The sequence below is a fragment of the Crinia signifera genome, chromosome 1 (genome assembly GCF_055691185.1).
Source record: "Crinia signifera chromosome 1, ASM5569118v1, whole genome shotgun sequence".
In the NCBI taxonomy this organism is placed as follows: Eukaryota; Metazoa; Chordata; class Amphibia; order Anura; family Myobatrachidae; genus Crinia; species Crinia signifera.
The window spans coordinates 325,198,050-325,219,389 of record NC_139217.1 but is presented as its reverse complement, the minus strand read 5'-3'; the positions used below and the strand labels follow the sequence as shown (position 1 = coordinate 325,219,389).

Below are 21,340 nucleotides of genomic sequence, written 5' to 3'. Positions count from 1 at the left end.
GGTAAGCAGTCAAAAAGTCAACACCAAAAAGTCAACATCACAATGACAACACACAAATGGATTGATGTGAGTTTTTTTTTTTTTTTTTTGTGTCAATGTCTACAACTCAGCATGTGGACCGCCAATTAGTGTGGCGCATACCCTCACATGGCTCAATTCACTCACAATGCTGGGCTCGGCATGATAGAAAAGTCCCCCAAAATAGTGAAAAACTCATAGATCATTTTATGTCAACATTTTGCTTGTATCGACCTAGACATTGTCTGTGAGTCATCCGGATGCCCTCGTCGCTGGGCTATGCTACAGGGTCTCTTCTGGGCCTCAGCTCGGTTGCTGCTGGTAACGAGACACCTCCACGCCATCCCCCTCCCACCCGTACACACAGACACACAACCCGACACAGTGCACACAGGCCGACGGGGCAGCCGCATTCTGAACTGTTGGCGGAAGCCGGAACAGGAAAAGCGCTGCCAGTGCAGCAGCAGCGGGATCCGCCCCCGAGCGAGGGCCAATAGCATCCCGCCAGCTGCTCCCACCCTTCCTGTGCCTGCTCCAATCTGTGATCAGCTGTCGCTGGAGAGAAAGCCTGGCAACGACCCGATCCGGGGATATTATCGGGCGCAACCAAAACAACAAGCCGATTGGGGACATCGCGGGCGCAGCAGAAAGTCGACCCGCAGCGCTGCACGGCTCGAGGGCACGGCGCTGAGATAGAGCAGAAGACCCCGAGTGGATGTAACATGTTGCGATGTGAGTTGGTGTAATAGTGCTATGTTCTTCGACTCCGAGACGGAGCGAGTCAGCCGGCGGCGGGGTGTAAGACTAGGGGTGGAGCGCGGCGGCTGCGGGATCTGGCGCTGTGTGTTCGCTGCTGCCACCCTGCTGTACGCGCTGTGCATACGCTGCCCTGTTCTATGTGCGATGTCCCCAGGTTATTGTTCTTATGTGACGCGCCTGCTGTATAGCGCATTACCCCCGGCACAGCCTGCCCAGGTTATGCCCCATATCTGGTACGGAGACGCGCACACACATTTGTAAAATGACGAAATTTCACGCTTATAAACGTAACCTACTACACTGATGTCGACATTATGAGTGTTGACATCATGACTACATAACATTCTAAGAAGTTAAAATGGTACTTGTGTATTATCACGGCGCCCCCAATTTCCATCGCAGGTCATTGTACAACCAAAAATCGCATCGCATGTGATATGATCGCATGCGATGCAACTGATTTTGAGTCGCACATGCACCCAGATGCCTAATTCCTATGTCAAATGCCCCCCAGACCCGATTTTAGAATGTACACCCACCCTGATGGGTAATGACTATGTTAAATGCCCCCCCATTGTTAACGCCACGCTTCGGGTTGGCGGTACGCGTCCTCCGACATTTTCATACCCCCACTATCCAGGAGTTGATTTTAATATAGTGTGGCGAGCCACCGAGCCCGAAGCGTGGTGAGCGCACGCGTAATACTTGTGAAGTTATGCGCGTCCCCTCTCGGGGCTCGCTGCGCTCACCATGCTTTGGGCTCGCCACACTATATAAAATCAACTCCACGCCGACGTGGATAGTGGGGATATGAAAAGGTCGGAGGACGCGTACCGCCGCCGCCGCCGCTCGCCACGCTTCGGGTTGGCGTTGATAGTGGGGTGGGATACAATTAAAAATCGGGTCTGGCTGGGTATTTAACATTGAAATCGTGTCGCATCGCATGCCATTATAATGGCATGCGATGTGACGCGATATTAAAATTGTACACTCTGCCCGGGAAAAGCCTCAAATAGGTCCCGTCGCATACCTTAATTAGTGGTATGCGATGCGATGGGCGCCGTGATAATACACAAGTACCGTTAAAATAAATGTAGAATTTATTGTTTAAAGGCATGTTAGCATGAGCAGCCAGGGTATGGGTGAAAATCGGGGGTGTCCTGGACACCCCCTGGATCTGACCCTACAAGCTCCGGACTGCAGATTTTGATGTCCTGTCCGGCGGTCCGGAGTGTAGTCCGGGTCCGGTTTTTACATAGTCCCTGAGCAGCCATTTGTCACCGTCGTAAGTACATTTGTTTTTCCACAGCTTATTATAATAGTGGGTTGGTGTGACAATAGTACCAGGCGCCAAAGATTAAAATGAAAGGTTTTATTAACAGATAGAATACATAAGATATAAATAAACATGAAGAGGTTCTTACCCCTAAGGGTATTTGGAGCTGGCAAGCATTGTTAAAGGCAGGGATGCAGTCCGGACGTGCACCCTGCCCAGGCTCCAAATAGCTTAGCACTGGGTAGGTCCAAAGAGAGGTCCTCAGTCACCTCCAACGCGTTTCGAGATTCTAGTCTTACCGTAAAAGAAAGATATTTTTAATGTGTTCTGTAAGGTACTATGACTAGAGGGCCCCCATACCCTACTGTGACTTCGGTACTTCCTCATCTTTGTGGTCACCGCTACACCAGTTACGTTAGCCACTACTTAACCGCTGATGCCCCTTGTGGGCTTGCCATAACTTTACTGGTGGTGTGGACCCGGGGTGTACAGTAGGTAAGTTCCGTAGCGTAAGCGGTGGCCGCAAAGGTGAGGAAGTACTGCGAATTTTCTGCGGGGAGAAGTGGCAGCCATTCCACCTTGAACTACAGGTGTGGTACGGGACTCTAGACAGTGGGGATCCCGACAGTCATTATCCCAACTGCCCGAAGTCAGACAGCATGGCAAGCTCAAAAAAGCCCCACTGCGGGCAAGGTGGCTCGCTACACGAGCCACCTATTCTATTCTCCCTCTATGGGGGTCATGGACCCCCACGAGGGAAAATAGCGGGTGGCCGTCGGGCACCCGGCTGTTGGTGTCTTGACAGTCGGGTAAACGACTGTCGGGATCCCTACTGTCGGGAACCCGTCCGGCACCCGGGAACTACCTGGGTGACAGGATCACATACAATATATCGTATTCAGTCTTTTTGCATACAATATATCCCATTCCCCACTGCAGGGAGGCTGTACGAGTTGGAGGTTGGATGTGCAGCATGTCCGATCGGATGTCAAACACATGCGATTTAGCCACTTTTCACTGGTGTTCTCGGCCCGATCCGTCTGAATCAGGTGAAAGTGGCCAAATCGCACTAGTGTATGGCCAGCTTAAGTTACAACTGTGACACGCAATAGCTGCTGTGATACGTTGCTTCAGATCTTTAGTACCTACAGGAAGTGAACAAAAACAGGTGGGATAAAAGTTTTCACTAGTGCAGCCGTTTCAGATGTTAGCAACACGCGAGTGGCCATTGCATAATGTAAGTGATTTGGCTGCTCCGCAGGTGGAGAGGGCCTTTTGTGGGCTAGAACATTTTAGAACACGATATATGAAACCCCCACTTACAAGGCAGCCCATTAACTACTGGGGAAACTAATTTATGAACACTACTTGTTTGTGCAAAGGGAAGGTTTTTATAGGTCAATTGTATCGGGAACAAGACCGGGGGCCACCTAGTGGGTTCCTGATGATGCACTCTGGTTGACCCAACAGGAGCTGTCGAGTGGCTTCAGGGGCCTGCGGGGGGGACCTGCAGCGGTGGACGGGGGCATGCTCTCTTACTGTTGGTCACACCCCTCCCCCAAAAGCATTATGTGGTGTGTGTGACCCCAACTTTGTAAAGTGAGGGGTTTCAGGTACCCACATTTTTTTCACTGTGGCTCGATCACTACCTCCTCTGTTTTTTGTACATGCGTTCAAATTCTGACCATCTTCTGGATGTAGCCGCTGAACGATAGCGTATGCACGATATAGTTTGTCCAGTAGTACAGGCATTTCAATGGGAAAATCATTAATGATATCGCATATTGTGTACACACTTTTAGTTAAGCTGGGTACACATTAGACGATATGCTCTTTGAACCATATCGTTAACAATTTCATTTGAACTCCACAGAGCTCCAGGGCAAAATATATCTTTTGTGAATATTGGAAAGCTGGGTACACATTATACTACAGTGCAAATGATACAATATTACGAATGATTTCCCTGGAACGCCTGAACAAACTATATAGTGCATACACTTTAACCCTTTGAGTACCAACATTTCTGTGAGAGATATTTAAAATATCTGCTAAAAATGCCAGTGATGCTCAAATTTGTTATATAAATTCAAATAAAATGTGTTGTTTTAAAAACAACATACATATTGTTCAGTGGCCACATCCAGGAGTAAAGCTGTCGTTGGCGATATAGTCAGGCTTTTACTGCATGTACAAATGGCGGGGGCGCTAATTGCCCGCAGGTGCGTGCATTGTTTTTTTTTTTTTAACAACTTTTTATTAAGTCAAAGCATAAAAACAATACAAGGTGCATTGCTGTACATTCAAGCATTTGAGTCAGATATCAAAAGTTTAAGTACATGAGGTTAGGTTACACAGTGGTGCGTGCATTGTTAACAATATAGTGCGCATACACGAAATGATATGCACGAAATGTAATTATCGATATTGTTATTGTCTTTACTGCAAAGTTATAGTCATAGAAACTTACAGACATATACATATATCATGTAAGAATTTTGACTATATCAATCATACTTTGGTTTATATTAAATGTTGAAAGTGTCTATTTCTGTAATAGTAACCCTGCATAAGCATTATTACATTTTATTTATAAATCGCGACATGTGTTTTGCAGCGGCATACAATAGAATAGTACAGGGAGACAGAACTTATCATTACAGTAAATAAATAACAAATATTGAGTACAGGTAACAAAAATCACCACAGTACAACAGCTTAGACGTAAGTAGAGAAGGAGTAATTGGCATGCTACTAGGGGCTGACAGCCATAGATGGAGATGAGCCTTCACCAGCAAGAGAGCATGTGGGCAAAGATTGTCGCTGTGTAGGAGAGAGCTGTAAGGGAAATGTGATGACAAAGGGGCTTTGACAACAGGAGGGGAAGAGGTCCCTGCACTGAGGAGCTAACAATCTAGTGGGAAGGGGCGACAGACTAAAGACATATGGTGCATGCAGGTGGGAAGTGGTCTGATAGCAGGAAGTAAGCAAAGCAAAGATGGTCAAAGCAGGAGGCAGAGGGTTGGAGGTGCAGCCTCAGGACTAGGTTATACAGTGGAAGGGGGACACCCACAACTCTCAACTGAGGCGCATGGTAATAAATGATCAAAAATAATATTAAAATTAATCCCTTGATTCAAAAATCACTGCAACTGTCTATGGAAATTGCTGTATTAATTCCCTGATAATGGGTCAGAAGGTGTTTTTGAAAAATAAGACTGCACTTTGTGCCATTGATTAAAATAATCACAATCATTAATATTTCTACAAGGTGTTTTTTCGTGATGCTCCCTTTTTCTGATGCCGGGATACGACTGTTAAAATACCGACGCACGGGTTCCCGACGGGCACCGGCTATTCTCCCTCCCGGGGGTCCACGACCCCCCATAGAGGTAGAATAGAATAGGTGGCGAGCGTCGCGAGCCCGCAAGGGGCTTTGTTGCGCTCGCCATGCTGTCTGAGTCCGGCCAGTAATGCTAATGGCTGTCGGGATCCCGACTGTCGGAACAATGAACCACACCCCCTTTTTCTTCCTTCATACTTAACCAAAATTGATAAATGAGGTACGGTTTGAAAGATTACATTCTTCCCTTCTGACAAATTGATAATATACTATTGAAAAATGTATTGTTTGTTTACAAATAGAAGTAAAAAAAAAATACTATGCTCAACCTTTCCGCTGCACTGTATCCAATCAGTGTATGAAAAACATGGGGGGTTCCACACACTAATGAGACTAGCTGCACTGTTACATGACTGCCATTGCTGCTACCAGACCACTGTGCAGTCTCTTTCCCCCCCACTTGACACCTAAAACAGAACCTACACAGCTACTTCTCCCTTCATACTTAACCAATATTGATACATGAGGTACCATTTGAAAGATTAGGTTCTCCGCTGAATGCTTTAACATCTCCCCATGTGTTGGCCCCTTAAGATAATTTTAACTCTGCTACTCCAAATTGCTACAAATGAACCGTTCTCCTTTCATCCTCCTACAAACCACCAACCTTGCTATAAACTTATTCCTATTTTATTTGCATGCGAACCTAGTATATTTATAATACAAATACAGATAATTTTATGCATATGTTGTATTCATGATGATTATTTTGGCAAAGCAGAGATGGTTAAGGCATGCAGCAGGGGGTTGGAGGAGCAGCTTCAGGACTAGGTTATGCAGTTGAAGGGTACGCTTTGATGAATAGGTGGGTTTTCAGTGCCTGTTTGGAGCTTTGCAAGGTCGGGAAAAGTCTAATGGAGCAGGGGAGTGAGTTCCACTTAAGAGGTGCAGCACGGGCAAAATCTTGAACTCGAGCATGGGAAGCAGTGATCAGGGTAGAGTAGAGGCGATGGTCATTGGCCGACCATAGAGAGGGAGGGAGATGAGGTTGGAGATTTATGGAGCAGTGGAATTAGAGATGGCCTTGTATGTGAGGGTAAGAAGTTTGAAGCAGATTCTGTAGGGGGATGGGAACCAGTGCAGATTTTGTCAAAGGGGAGTGGCAGAAGTGGAGCGATGGGAGATGATAAGCCTAGCCCAGGGCTGGGCAATTGCGGCCCTCCAGATGTTGATGAACTACACATCCCAGCATGCCTTGCATCAGTTTCAGCATGGCCACATAGCAAAACTAATGCAAAGCATCCTGGAAGGGTGCCGGATGGGTTCCCGACAGTCGGGATCCCGACAGTCATTTACCCGACGTCGGCATCCCGACTGTCAAAACGCCGGGTGACCGATGGCCACCCACTATTTTCCCTCGTGGGGGTCCACGACCCCCATAGAGGGAGAATAGAATAGGTGGCTCGCGTAGCCACCGTGCCCGCAGCGTGGCGAGCGCAGCGAGCCCGCAAGGGGCTTTTTTGCACTCGCCATGCTGTCTGACTCCGGGCAGTCGGGATCCCAACGTCGGGATAATGACTGACTGTAGTTCATCAACATCTGGAGGGCCGCAATTGTCCAGCCCTGGCCTAGCTGCAGAGTTGAGGACAGTTTGGAAGGGAGTGAGTGAGGGCAGTGAGGAGAACATTGCAGTAGTCAAGCCAGGAGATGACCAGTGAGTGGATGATAAGTTTAGTTGCACTCTGGGAGAGAAATGGCCTGATGCAAGCAGTGTTTCGTATCTGGAACTGACAGGATTGCGCCAGAGCTTGAATGAGGGGTGCAAAGGAAAGGGAAGCATCAAGAGTGATAACCAAGCAGCGGAGTTTAGGAATGTATCAACAGTGATAGAGATATTAGTAGGGGGTGTTATTCTGGCTGGGTGAAAGATATAGAGTTTAGTTTTGTCCATGTTGAGCTTTAGCCCTTTGAGCAGGGGTGGCCAAACCGGTCCTCGAGATCTACCAATGGTCCATGTTTTCCAGATCACCTAGCAGGTGCACAGCTGCAGTCAATACTGCTCACATTTTCAAACCTGCTGCATTCATTTCTACTATAGATCCACAGGTTGCCTGGAAAACATGCACCATTGGTAGATCTTGAGGACAGGTTTGGCCACCCCTGCCTTTGAGAGTGAGTGAGTGTGAGTGAGAGTGTGTGTGATTAGATCCAATGAACCAATGTGTGTGTTCTGCAAACTACAACTTTTCAAGTTTGTATGATTCTTATTCAAGCTCAACTATGGGCTGTAGTCAATGAGAATATTGACGGCGTGCAGCGAATCCTGTTTAGGATTCGCTGCACACGCGCAACTGCCCGCCGTGTTCCGGAGCCTCGCTGTCCCCCCATTCAACATCGCAGGGGCTCGCTGCCCCTGACGGCGAGTGTGAACCCCTGCGGCTGACGCCGCAGGGAGCCTGAGGACGGTGGCAGGCAGGTAGATGGAAGTCTCCCTGCCTGCCCCAGAACGTATGTGGGGGAGAGGTGGGCTCCCCGGGAGCTAGGCAGCACAGGCTGCCCCCCGGGAGAGCCAACAGGGGACCAGGTATTCACTGCACCTGTTCGTGCATATGTAATGATCGGGTGCAGTGAATATATGGATATCTAATGAGCGGCTCCCGGCCCCCTGCTGGCTGCTCTGTGTAAAAGATTTTTTTTTTAAATTAAATATATATTAATGTGCTATAAGCACATGAATAAAAATAGCATGCCCCTTCTCAGAATAAAATGCCAGATTTTTTTACACCAAATGTAAAACAACAACAACTTTATTTTATAAGTTCACTTTCCACTTCACCATGAAAAGATGGCGATTTGCTACACGGCGACACACGGCGAAAATCACTTAGAAAGACAGCGAGAAGTGCACATTGAATAGGTGATTCGCTTTCTGACCCAAAAAAAAATCACCTACCAACGCGAAAATAGCACAAATTCGCCGTGAAACTGCGAATTATCCTCATTGAATACTGCCCTATATATAATGCGAAAAGCTGCATGTGTTAAACCACCCAAGGCATGGTTAAATGCATGCAGATTTCAGCATTACATTACATTTGCCTCTAAACAGACAAATTTAATGGTATGGGTGACAGGTTGGGAGTAGACCAGACACTTGAAATATTCACTGTGCTTGACAATGTATAACAGGGAAAACAGAATAACATGTATATAAATGTATTTTTATATAGGTCACAATTAGAGAACTGTATTAGAATAAGGCTGACACGAGTCAGTCCTGCTTGCTAAATAACCAATTGTGTGCATTGTCCGCATTGACAGCACATATGCAGCTTTCTATGCATGTTTTGGCCGGTATTCAATTATCCGCTGCCCTTTTTCACAGACAATTGACCCACCTGGGGCTATTCAAATGTCCCCCCACCCCCCCCCAGGATTGAGTTTTTTTGGGGGGCAAAAACACGTAGGTCCCGGAACTTATCCAGAGTTCTATGTGCTTTGTATGAAAATTGAGTAATTTTCACACAAAAAAATAGGTACAATTGAATAGTCCGGTGCCAAGTAATAGGCAAAAATCACAACACCCCGCATAATGAGGACCATTGAATAAATCTCCTTTAATACTTTATTTATACTTTTGTTTCTTAGGCCTACATGTTTTTCATTACCTTGATTGATTTATAAACTAATTATAGTTTATAATGTTTTACTTAACGGACTTGTAATTAGGGTGGACAATCCCGGGATCGGTGGGATCCCGGGATTTGGCCCTAAAATGGCACAGTCTAATGCCGGGCAGAGTCGGAACACTAGCTCAGACGCTGCCTGGCTTCTCCCTTCCTCGGCTATCCAGCTCTGCGCAGCGTGACTTAGTCACAGGTCACGCTGCGAAGGCCAGCTGCGTCACAGGTCACGCTGCGAAGGCCAGCTGCGTCACAGGTCACGCTGCGAGTTTGGAACTCAGCAGACCTTGATTAAACAAAGGTAAAATGATTTCCGCAGACTTCAGCGCTTGGCGGTCTCATTCTCTTGTGTGACCTACTGCCTGGTGGCTAAGTTGCAGCAGTGTTTACGGTTGACCGAGGCTGATATTTTACGAACTTGTTGGAAAAGCAGTATCCTTTTACAGCGCCACATTTAAAGTTACTGTTCAGTACAAACCATTCTACTGCTAATTTTGGCATGTGTACCCCTGTTAGTAAGTGGTATGGCTGTAATAGCCAAAAACACATTTCACATTTATTTGGCTAGGAATTGTATCTAGTATTTGTTGCCCAAAAACTACTGTGATGTTAAATGAATAATTAATTGTGAATAACGGGGTCACTATCCAGTATGTTGGTAAATGTCACCAAAATCGGCTTGTGCAAATTTATTTATTTTTTTGTGGGGGGGGGGGGGGGGGGGGGGGGGGGGGGGGGGGGGGGGGTGTGAGCTGTATTCAGAAATGCTCAAATTTACTTACAAGTAAACAATTACAGCAAATTTGTAACAAACATTTAAAAAATTATTTGTAATTTTAAAAATAAGAGTAAACTTTCTTTTTTCCTGTAAAATACATCTTATCCACAACAGAAGCAGCTTCTGCTGATTAAAATGATATGTGGCATGCCTGTAATCTGTATGTAATTACTATTGTATCTGCATACAAAATGTTTTGCTACCAGCCATTTAGATCAAAGTTTAATTTTAATGTTACAAATAATTAAATAAATGTTTGTTGTAAATGTGCTGTGTAATAGTGTGTACACACGGGCAGATATGGCTTCTGATGTTGCTGATACAGTGAACATCGGAAGCCATGTCGCATACAGATCGCATGCTTTTTTAGGGCTTGCGAGGCCGATGCGCTGCCGATGCGTGCTCCTGTGGAAGCGTAAGTCGGCCGTCAAATAGAGAGGGCAGCCAAGACTATATAGTGCAGATCTGCACTATATAGTCAAAATTGTGCCACTGCATGCATGCCGTGCTATGCGAGTCCCGATCTGATCGTATCGGGACTCGCATAGCACGGCATATCTGACAGTGTGTACACACCATTAATGTGAGAACTTGTTATTGACTTACAGCATTACCAAATACAACTTATAGTGTTCCTTCTAGGAACCAAATAAGGCAGGTCGCTGGAGGGGCCGCCGCATCACCAAAGGAGGCGTGCCCGGGCCGCCGCATTGCACATGGGGGCGTGCCCGGGCCGCCGCATCGCTGAAGGGGGCTTGCCCGGCCATGACTACGTCACTGAGCTGCCGGGACATAGCCATGGCCGGGCAAGCCCCCTTCAGCGATGCGACGGCCCGGGCACTCCGGCGGGACAGACTGCAGGCTGATTTAGAGGGGCAGGGCGCATTTTGCCCTTTAAAAAATCGGGCAGGGCGCAGCGCCCCGCTAAAACAGCCTAGCGGGAACACTAAACTTATTCATAAATGGTTTTGTGGGTACTTGTTTCCTAGCATGGCGCCCACGATATTAAGTTGTATGACATTGAATCGCATTGCATGCCATATGCATGCATGCGATGTGATTTTAAATTGTATAATCCCCTATACGATTTTTAATTGTATAAGCACCCTAATTGTATAAGCACCCTTACAATGTTAAATGCACCTCCACGCCACCCCCACTATCAACGCCAACCCGAAGCGTGGCGAGCGCAGCGGTACGCGTCCTTCGACCTTTTCATACCCCCACTATCCACGTCGGCGTGGAGTTGATTCTATATAGTGTGGCGAGCCACCGAGCCCGAAGTGTGGCGAGTGGACGCGTATTACTTTACATGTATTCTGCGTCCCCTCGCCACGCTTCGGGCTCGCCACACTATATAAAATCAACTCCATGCCGACGTGGATAGTGGGGGTATGAAAAGGTCAGGACGTGTACCGCCGGATCTGATTTGCATTTGGATCCCCATTACATTGACAGAGATTCGGCAAAAAGTCAGACATTACTATTTTTCCCAGTTCCTAAAATTGAATTAGGAAAGGTGTTTCTGTGATTTTGTGAGCATGGGGTACCGGAGACTCACAGACCATGTCTCGGTAGAAAGTCAAAAGATTGACAGTGACAAAAGGTCAACATGGATAATTTGTGTCAACCTTTTGTCAATATCGACCTTTTGACTGTCTACGTTGATGTTAGCTATTCCACAAAATGTAATAGCTGTGTTAAGCCCCGTACACACGGGGGGAGATATATTGCCCAGTGTCTCCTTTTCATCAGCGACCAGAGATGGTCGCTGATGAAAAGGAACCTCTGCTGGGGGAGCCGCAGAGGTAATTAGCTGGTCACAGGAGCAAGCTCCTGCGACCAGCGATTGGAAAGGGGCTGAAAACGGGAGCGGGCACCCGGCGATTTATCGCCGGGGCACATTCCCAATCACTGGCAATATGGTCGCCAGCGACCATATTTCCAGCGATTTCAGCCCCCGTGTGTACACAGCATTAGTGAGATATTTTGTGCATAATTGAAGCCAAGTAGGTATTTTCACACTTTAGAACAGGTTTAGAACTTGGCAAGTGGTACAGTATATAAATGTCTGTGAAATAGTAACATATGATACTCTTGAAGGATGGAACACATTTTAAGTTCTGCATATGTATGGTTGGAATGATGCAATTTTTGTGTGTGACTTTTAGTAACTTATATTTTTTCTAGTTGTACACGTCATATTTTCGTTTTTTCCCTTTGTTTAAGGCAGTACAAATGGTGCAATGATATCATTACTGACTCGTAGCACTGAGGTGATTGATTCCCATCTTGGCACTAACTGTGTGGAGCTTGTATATTCTCCCTTTGCTTGCTTGGGTTTCCTCCAGGTACTCTGGTTTCCAACCACAATCCTCCTGACAAAGAATTGTGTACATGTGTTTAGGGCAGACTAGATGGGCCTAGTAGTTCTTATCGGCTGTCAATCTATATGTCTATTATAAGGCATAATGATAAATCATTAGTAATTTGAGGGTAGTAAGGTATTTCAAGTGTTGCCCTTTATTGCCTAACATAGTCCTATTTAGCCAATAAAAAGTATCACTTCAAAAACTTCTTGATTACATCTATATATGTATATCAATGGCTAACAAGGAGCAACACTTCAGCTAGACAATCATAGTAAGAAAGAAGATGGGCAGAGTGGGTGTTGGGTTTTTGAACATAAGAGTGGTTAATCCCATTCAGCTGAGGGAAGAGGTCAGGGAACAAAGGATCTTGACAGACTAACTGGGTGGACACCAGAGGTGGAGTTAACCTTTTGTTCTCCCATTAAATAGCTGGGGGTGGAAGCGTATACGCTGCCATATGTGATGTGTGTTTCATGCATCTCCCATGAATGCTGAATGTTCCTACAGATCTTCTCTATCCCGCAACAGTGATTTGAATGCACTCACCGAATATGTGCATCCTTAGGAAGTTACATTACTGGCAGTAGGATTATCACGATCAGGTAAGGAGCTTATAAACACAACACAATTGATTCAAGGAATGTATCTGATTGCTGTCCTTTTTAGGTTACAAAGAATAATACTGTATGGTACTGATTTAGCAGCAATTACACCAGGGTTTTTTCTATGCACTCCTCTGGATAAAAAAACAATGTAAATAGTATTTATGAAATCTGACCTATGGACATGTGTTTTTTTTTTTTCAACCTTGCTTATGAATTATGTAAGTAAAATCTTCCAGTTTTGAGGCAACCAGAAACCTAGTAGTACTTGTGCCATTAAGTACTTTAACCAAATCGTTGTTCTAGAACAGACACTGGTCTAGCAATACTTACCCATATGCCCTACTTTCAAAGCATAAACTGTATCCAGTAAGATGGGATAATATATATATGCTAGGCACAGAGGAACCATAGAACAGCAGCCCTCGGCTCTGTGTCACAAGTAATGGTCATTGGTAAACAGGGAAGAACTAACACAAGAATGAGTGCACACAGACGCATGCGTATAGTATTGGGCCATTGTTTACACAGTATGTTAAGTACAATATATAGATGGAGCGCCTCTCATGCTTGCGGGTCCTGCGATTCTATTGCCAACTGCCAGGGCCTGCCATCAGATGGAAGGGGGCGCTTGAGATGCTCCTGAGCCCTGTTCTGTCTGAGCCCTTCACCTGCCCTAACTCTGCCCATCGTCCTAAAGCGGAGGGCAGGTAAAGCGCTCCCCGACGCCGTGTTGACAGGGACGCGCGTGCATGTTAGACGAAGTTGCAGATGATTGCAGCAAATGGTTTTATTTTGGTTTGTGTAGGAATTAAGAACCCATGATGTGGGATTAATGGAGCTATTCAAATAAGGGCAGTAGGTTGCCATGGGTATTTGGGTATTTGGGTATTTAATAGCCAATTGTCCCCAAAAAGAGAATGAGAGAGAATAGGCTTTTTTAAGGCAGCCTACCAGGATTGCCAGGGATAAATAACGGATAAATTTTTTTTAGTGCCCAATAATTTTTTGCTGATAATTGATCAAAATATAACTGCCTCATACTTTCATTTTGAAAGATATATTCAGATTTGCAGCAGTAAGGACAAATGCTGACACCTACGGTCTTTTTGTGTATATATGATATCCTGACACAGTTTTACACTGCTAACTCTCCACTTGGTGATAAGTTGTCACTATTCTATCTGTCTCCAATTCTGAAATTATAGCTGTGTTTTGCCTAATTCCGTGCTGGATTGCAATACCGATCTTTGTACAGTTAAGCATTGATTTTTTTTTTTTTTATGCACATGCGGAGAATCAAATTGGTTGCCCATAGAAACATCCCATCCTCAATAGTACTCCTATCTATACAAACTCATGAGAGGGGGAATTAAATGTTATGAGGTGTGCATATGCTGGTAAATGTTTCTGAGCCCTTATTTTGAGTTGCTGTACATTTGTCTTAACATACTGTACATCAGGGCTTAACATTTTTTTTTTCTAAATCTAGGAGCCAGGATGAACGTGTAGGAGCCAGACAAACTAAAAACAGGCACGGTGCACGCCGAAGATGTACACCGTAATGCCTATTACTCATGTCACACACCAATTACATATTATGCCATAATGCCCATTACACGCTATGCCACATGCCGTAATACCTATTGCATATTATACCACATGCCATAATGCCCATTACATGTTATACCAAAAACTGTAAGGCCCATTATATAGAATATCACTCGTCGTAATGCATATTACATATTATGCCACATAAGTGTTACTTACCTACATGCTCATTGCGATGGGTTTCATGCTTGATGCCAGGCAGGAAAGGATCCAGAAAAAATGACAGGGGGCACCATTATAGGGCAAGGGGGTGGTTAGTGGTGCCAGGGAGAGAGAGGGAGAGGGGGATAGAGAGAAGGGCAGAGAGCGAGAATGAGAGCGGAAGAGGGAAGAGAGAATAGTGGAAGGCAGAGAGAGGAGCAGAAGGTAGAGAAGGAGCTCGGAGAGAGACCTACATCTATATACCGCCAGTACACCAAATATTGTATTCCTCGGAAATCCGCCATCTCCCTTCACAATATAAGCAGTGCTGTGTACTGTACCTAGAACAGGGGGTTCCGGTGGCGGTTATCCTGTGCTTGCAGCAGCCTCTGTTACTCCTGTCATCAGAAACATGAGCAGAGGGCCCAGTGGTGGGTTATACTGTTAGGTTTCCTGCTCACTGAAGCACCTGCAGCAACCAAAGCCTTATAGATTTTTGCGCCGGGGCAAACATGTGCGGACAGAGCGTTGAAAACTCACCCGGCTGCCGCTATATAATAGCAGGTCCGAAACGCGGATATTTCAAAACTCGAGGCAGCTCGCTCCTGATTGACTGCTGAACCGCCTTGAGTTTTGAAATAGCAGGGCCATGGACCTGCTCAGATACAGCGGGAGCTGGGTAAGTTGTCCACTGCTCTGCCCGGCTGCTGCCACTATCGCAAGCCACCACTCCGCCTGGGGAGATGTGCTTTCTGGCAAATCTGGTCACCAGGAAGCAGAATCTGGTTGCTGGTCCCCATGGTGACCTGGCCGGCGTGTTTTGTCGAGCCCTGCTGTACATGCGAATCTATAAATGCATTGTGCACCATCGCTAGTGTCAACATGTAAAGGTTGATCTTAACAAAAGGTCGACACAAGCAAAATGTCAAAATAGAAAAGGACTACACATGAAAAGGTCAACATGAGTTTTGTGGGGTTTTTTTTTTTAATGTCACCATGTACCCCTAATTAGTGTAGCACGTACCCTCGCATGGTGCCTGGATCCGCTACTGCTGAACTCGGTACACTTCCAACGTTCCCAATCGAACTGTGCCTGGCTTTGCAACTAGGCTACACAGCAGGGAACATCTGGTATTGTGCGCTGTATAGCAAACCGCCACGGGTAATAGTTTTAGCAAACTACAACTCAAACTGAATGAGGGCCTTGGTTTGGTGCATTCAAAACTAAGAAACAGTTTGCGTATTTGTAAAGCTGCAAAAGTTGTTTAGTTTTCAAGACATTTAATAAACCTAATGTGTAGGCTTACTCAGAGTTACACATCAGGCAAGGCAATTGCCAACTATTGTAACTTCATTCCTGTTTCTTTCCTTTTGCAGTTTGTGATATATACATTGCATGTTGTGCCATGCCTGATTCATTCTTAAGGTCCATACACACTGGGCGACTATGCCCAGTGTGCATGGACAGCGTTGATCACTATCATCACTGCGGGGAAAGCCGCTCAGTGCATACACACTAAGCTTCTTTCCCCCTGCCCAGGGCCGACGGAGGGGGGATGACGGCGTTGCATAGCAGAGCGCTATGCAAAGATGTCCTGAAAGCCGCTCATCTGCTGGTATAACCAGCAGATGAACGGCTTTCCCGGCGATGTTTTGCGGGAAAGCGCAGCAGCGCTCATCGCCGGGCCATACACACTGGGGGCTTTGAGCTGAAAGCCGCTCAAACCTCCTGTTTTGAGCGACTTTCAGCTCAGTCGCCCAGTGTGTATTACACTGTCAAGTAATTTAATTGAAATATATTAAAGTTACAGTATTTTAAAAGAACTTTGTATTGTTTTGTTAGGTTTATTGGTTTACCTGATCTTTTTTATAAAAATCCAATTTAAATAAGAAAAATCCCATTTAAGTTAACCAAAAAAAAAACGTTTATTTTTTATATAATCATGATCTTTTTCACTCGCTGGTTCCATATTAGAGCCTCATTCTGCGATGGAAGAAGAACATGTAGCTGCTGCGTCTTTAGTGAGATGTTTAAAAATGCTAATGTAGCAGGAGGCATCAGTTGGGAAAAAGAAGCCTCCTGTCACCATTTGCAACCCCAATGCTGCATCAAAGATTCAGCTCAATATGACCACCGGAACTGCTCGGCTGGGGTCATGCACATAATTGGTACTGTGCATGTGATCCACCCACCACTGGAAATGTTCATATATCCCTGAATCAGGCACATAGTGATCTTAATAGACCTAAACAAACAATTTTTACGGAATACACTTACGTGGCCATGGGGGATGCCGGCCAATCTGAGTTTTTTTTTTTTTAATGAGGTGCCTTGTAAATGATTGACACTTAAAAAAAACCCTCAGAGTTCATACGGCATCCTGCATGGCCACCGACCTCGGAGAATATTACATTTGGTCCACAGTATCTTTTTTCAATACTTTGTTTAAATAAAATTGTTTGATAAAATCAATTCGATTTACACTTTAACAAACTCCTCTTTGTTTTTGCAGAAGATGCAATAAAATCCTCATGAACGAATTTGGGTGGATGAAAATCACGACCTAACTTATGCTACTACACAACTAGCTGGATAATGTCTCCCACCAGCACCACAAAGGCTCCTGCTACATACTCAGAAGTCACGCCAGGACTTGTATGTCTGCCTCCTATTTCTGATGATCTTCAGTTAATTTGGACTCAGGCAGAGCAGACTAATGAGTTAGATGATAACCATCAGCTCCTCCAGACTTTCAGCTACTTTCCCTATCCTAGCATGCCAGAGATTGCCTTACTCTGTTTACGGTATGGACTTCAAATGGAAAAAGTGAAAACCTGGTTCATGGTACAGCGCATTCGCTGTGGTATAAGCTGGTCTTCAGAGGAAATAGAGGAGACACGTTCACGTCTCCACTATAATCAGGATCAGCTACATTTTAAGCCTTTGGTGGATCTTGCTAAGAAATCAAATGCATTTAAGAACTTAGAAAAACTTCCCATACCTGCCACAAAAAGTGACGCAGGGCAAGAAGTTTTACCTCGCGCCCCTTGTCCACCCTCAGGTGATGCTGCCCCAGAACCCAAGAAATTAAGATTAAACTGTATGTCATCAGAAAGAGAACCACAAATGGCTACCAAGCACACCAATGAAAACAGAGTGGAAGTCCCTAGCAGGGAATTATCAGGTACTTACAGACCCTGTTCAACAACTTCAAACCTAAACACTGAGCCAGAACAGGTACTTCAGAATTCCGTAAAGCCTCCTGTTGCAAATCCGGTATTGGGAGCTGATAGGATGGAAAGACCATCTGCTGTCTCATGCCTTTCCTCTGAGGAGGAACACCAGAAGAGCTTCTGGCCTACATCCTGGAATATGGATGACTACAAAGGATTTATAGCTGATGGGTATAACAATCAAAGTGATGGAATACATAACCTCAGAATGGAAGATTACTACATGCCAGTCATGAGACGCCAGCGCAAAACCAAAGAACAGTTGACCATTCTGAAATCTTTTTTTTTGCAGTGCCAATGGGCAGGCCGTGAAGACTACAAGAAACTTGAAGATATTACTGGACTTCCAAGATCAGAGATTATCCAGTGGTTTGGAGATACACGCTATGCTCTTAAACATGGCCAGCTTAAGTGGTTCCGTGATAATGCCCAAGAACGCCCCAGTTGGCTAGATGAACCACAACATCTTGTTCAAAATGGAAGACACGGAGAACAGTCATCTGTAGAAAATGCTGGAGTCCGAACATTGGCTCCAGAGCTAGTATCCACAGATTTGGAGTCCAGAACTACCGTTCCACCATTAACATCCTCAGCAACACAAGCTCTGACCTTGCCTGTAGTGCAAAGGCCGATGGTAAAGTCGGCCACATCATTTAGTCCCCATACAGGACAAAACATGGGAAAAATGCCAGGAATGCATAATAAATATGCAACTGCTTCTGGACCATCAAATACTGCATATAACATTTCAAATGCCAAACCTATTTTAATAAACTGTTCAGGACGTGAGTCTCCTCCCAAGGACAATATTCCATGCACTACTTTACATGAAAAGTTTGATGTTCTAGAAAAGTACTGGTGTGCTCATTATGAATTGCGGAAGGGAGACTTGCAATCACTAGTGACAGAGTCTGGCTTAAGCCAGCAGCAGGTACTGGACTGGTTTAGTGACAAATCTAATATACCAGCTGAGGTGGAGGTATGTCTTGATGATGAGGAGGAGGTGGAGGAGGAGGAAGATGATGATGATGTTGTTCTTATTCAGGACTAGAGTGCCACTACTGTAAACATTTATTTTTCCTAACAATGGTCTTTGAATAAAAAAGAAAATTCATATGCAGCATTAATTTGTCTTGTGGCTTTGTCAAAAAGCTTTTGTATTTATTTCTTCATAGCCTATTGGGTACTAAAGCTTATAAAAATGAAGTCTAGCTATTTCCCATAGCAACCAGAGTTTGTCATTTCACTATTGCATCCTACAAAATTATAGACCCTGACTGGTTGAAATGGGCAACACCACCATTTTACTTAGAAACTTCTGTCTATTAAGAAATATAAAGTTTTAATTTATTTAGCATTCTGCAATGTGTAAAAGTAACAACATTCTGCTGTAAAGTGATTCTCTTCTTCACCCATCACTATTGCCAATGACAGTCCTCATCAGACACTTTTATTAGATCCTATATCTACTCTACTAGTGGTCTTCTCATGGTATAAATAAGGCGTTGAACGTAGTACTGGTGTAGAACATCCCATGCATAGATGGACCCTAGATGGCCTTGATAAAGTACAACCAAGGTACCACTGCCTGGTGGGTGCCTGGTGTGATGTGATGCAGGCAACTGGTCTTTTTATACAATAGAGTAGGATAGAGGAAAAACCTTGTAACATGAACCTTTTTCATCTGCCTTGACATACAGTATATTTCATTGTATACAGTTAAATTGTGTTTGGTTTCAATGGCAACAGCAGAAGGTCAATATTGATAATGTCAACCTAGTTGGAATGTCAACATCATTATTGCTGAAACCTGCAAAATGCCAACATCGGAAATATCAACTGTGTCATAATGTCCATTTTTCCATGAAGGTTAGTGATCGGCATAGACAAAATATCCATATATGTGACGTTCCAGTGCTTCTCATTCTCCTGTCAATGCAAAGCCTTAATAGGCATCTTATGAGTGTTTCTGTTTCTGCTTAAAAGAGATAACCATATTGCACACACGTGTTAGTGTAGTCTTCTAACAATACAATAACATGTGAAGATATAATTAAACATTCCCTAATATTGTTACTGTTATTCTCCTGAATAACTGCTAAAACCAACAAACAAGGCCTTTTCATTGCAATTATTAACCGTGTTAGACTGAATGGCTAATTATTTACGTTGTGTGTCATAAACATATCCTAAATGCAGTGCTCCTGCAAAAATGGTCCAAGCATAACTGCAGCGATATTCTTGTCAGTAGGTGTAATCTGTTTAGTATATGACCATCAGTGTTGACCTTTGCAGTGTTTTAGAATAAATTAAAAATAGGCATCTGTCTTTGTTGGTAGGAGCCAAGTAAGTGTGTGGTATTAAACGTTACATATGTATGCTTCCTACCCCAAAGCCTCCCGCGCTGTAGCCAGACTTTAACCTTCCCTGCAGCCTAACCCTAAATCCCAATGCGCACTGTACTGCCCATAGTATTGCATGTCATACACATGCGATTTGGGCCAATTTACCCAATTTCTTGGCCCGATCTGCTGGAATCGGGTGAAATCAGGCCCAAATTGCAAATAGTGTATGGGAGCCTATAACCGACCACCGATTTATGATTGGCAGGTTGGGAGTCTTGATTCTGGCGTCGGCATCTCTATACATGCCGGGATTTTGGTGCTGGTCTTCTGATTAAGAGTCAGGATGCTGGCATCAGTATTCTGACTGCCGCCATGTTGACAGCCAGGATGTAATACACATTCCTTTGGGAGTTCATGTTGCCACTTGAACTTCAAGCACTGGGACCTTTACTGTACTCTCATTCATGGGATGAGCTCCTCTTACTTCAGCTTTGTAATTTTATTGGGAAAAAAATAAACATCTGATGATATGATCTGGAAGGAACTGTGACATGAAGTGACTTATCCATACAAAACCACATACTCTGGTCAGAATGTGTGTAAGCTGCTCTGTATCTGGACAGAACACTAATTTGGGCATGATATGCTGCTGTGTCAGTCAGTTTGTGCATTACAGATCTGCATGTAATATGCCACTGGCTGAATAGGAGGTAGTATATTGTTGCTGGGCACACAGGCACCGAGCCAAAAACACATTATTAAAATTACCACAAAATCCTAATAAACTGTGGTTGATCGTGTTTAGTAGTTTTTCCAGACAAATCTTTCATTGTTAGTTATACCATCTGTGTTTTGTTTCAATAATATTTCTAGATTGTTACAAGGGAACGAAAACTAGAGACTCCCAGAAGCATGACAATACAGTTTGTCCATATAATATAATCAGTGGTGACTAGTGAAATAGGGTTCACTTTGTTACAATGGTATCCCAATGATAGGTCGACACTAAAAGGTCAACACAGAAAAGGGTCCAGATGAGGGTTTGTTTTTTGTTTTTTATTAATTTTGCAAAGGTTTTTTTATTTTGTGGTACAGTAATTGGGGTCAAACAAAATGTAATGGGATCCTGGAGCCTGGCGCAATTTAAAGCAGCCCAGGAAAAAATGTCAATGAGGAAC

General features: G+C 44.5%; 2 protein-coding genes across 3 annotated transcripts in view; one reads left to right on the top strand and one right to left on the bottom strand.

Annotated features, from left to right (window-relative positions):
• Nucleotides 1-533: 533 nt before the first annotated feature.
• HOMEZ (homeobox and leucine zipper encoding) lies at nucleotides 534-18,959 on the top strand. Of its 2 annotated transcripts, XM_083188366.1 has the most exons (3): nucleotides 534-750; nucleotides 14,324-14,392; nucleotides 17,097-18,959. In XM_083188366.1, the coding sequence occupies exon 3, from the start codon at nucleotides 17,180-17,182 to the stop codon at nucleotides 18,866-18,868; it is 1,689 nt and encodes a 562-aa protein (XP_083044492.1). In that variant the 5' UTR covers nucleotides 534-750; nucleotides 14,324-14,392; nucleotides 17,097-17,179; the 3' UTR covers nucleotides 18,869-18,959. The 2 variants fall into 2 exon arrangements, with proteins under 2 accessions (XP_083044492.1, XP_083044482.1); XM_083188356.1 differs by lacking the exon at nucleotides 14,324-14,392 and having other exon boundaries at nucleotides 535-750.
• A 727-nt stretch (nucleotides 18,960-19,686) lies between these two features.
• RNF212B (ring finger protein 212B) overlaps nucleotides 19,687-21,340 on the bottom strand; it is a 116,125-nt gene continuing 114,471 nt past the window's right edge. Inside the window, exon 17 of the transcript XR_014474967.1 lies at nucleotides 19,687-19,792. The gene's annotated coding sequence lies outside the window, so the exon portion shown is untranslated. The remainder of the gene's footprint in view (nucleotides 19,793-21,340) is intronic.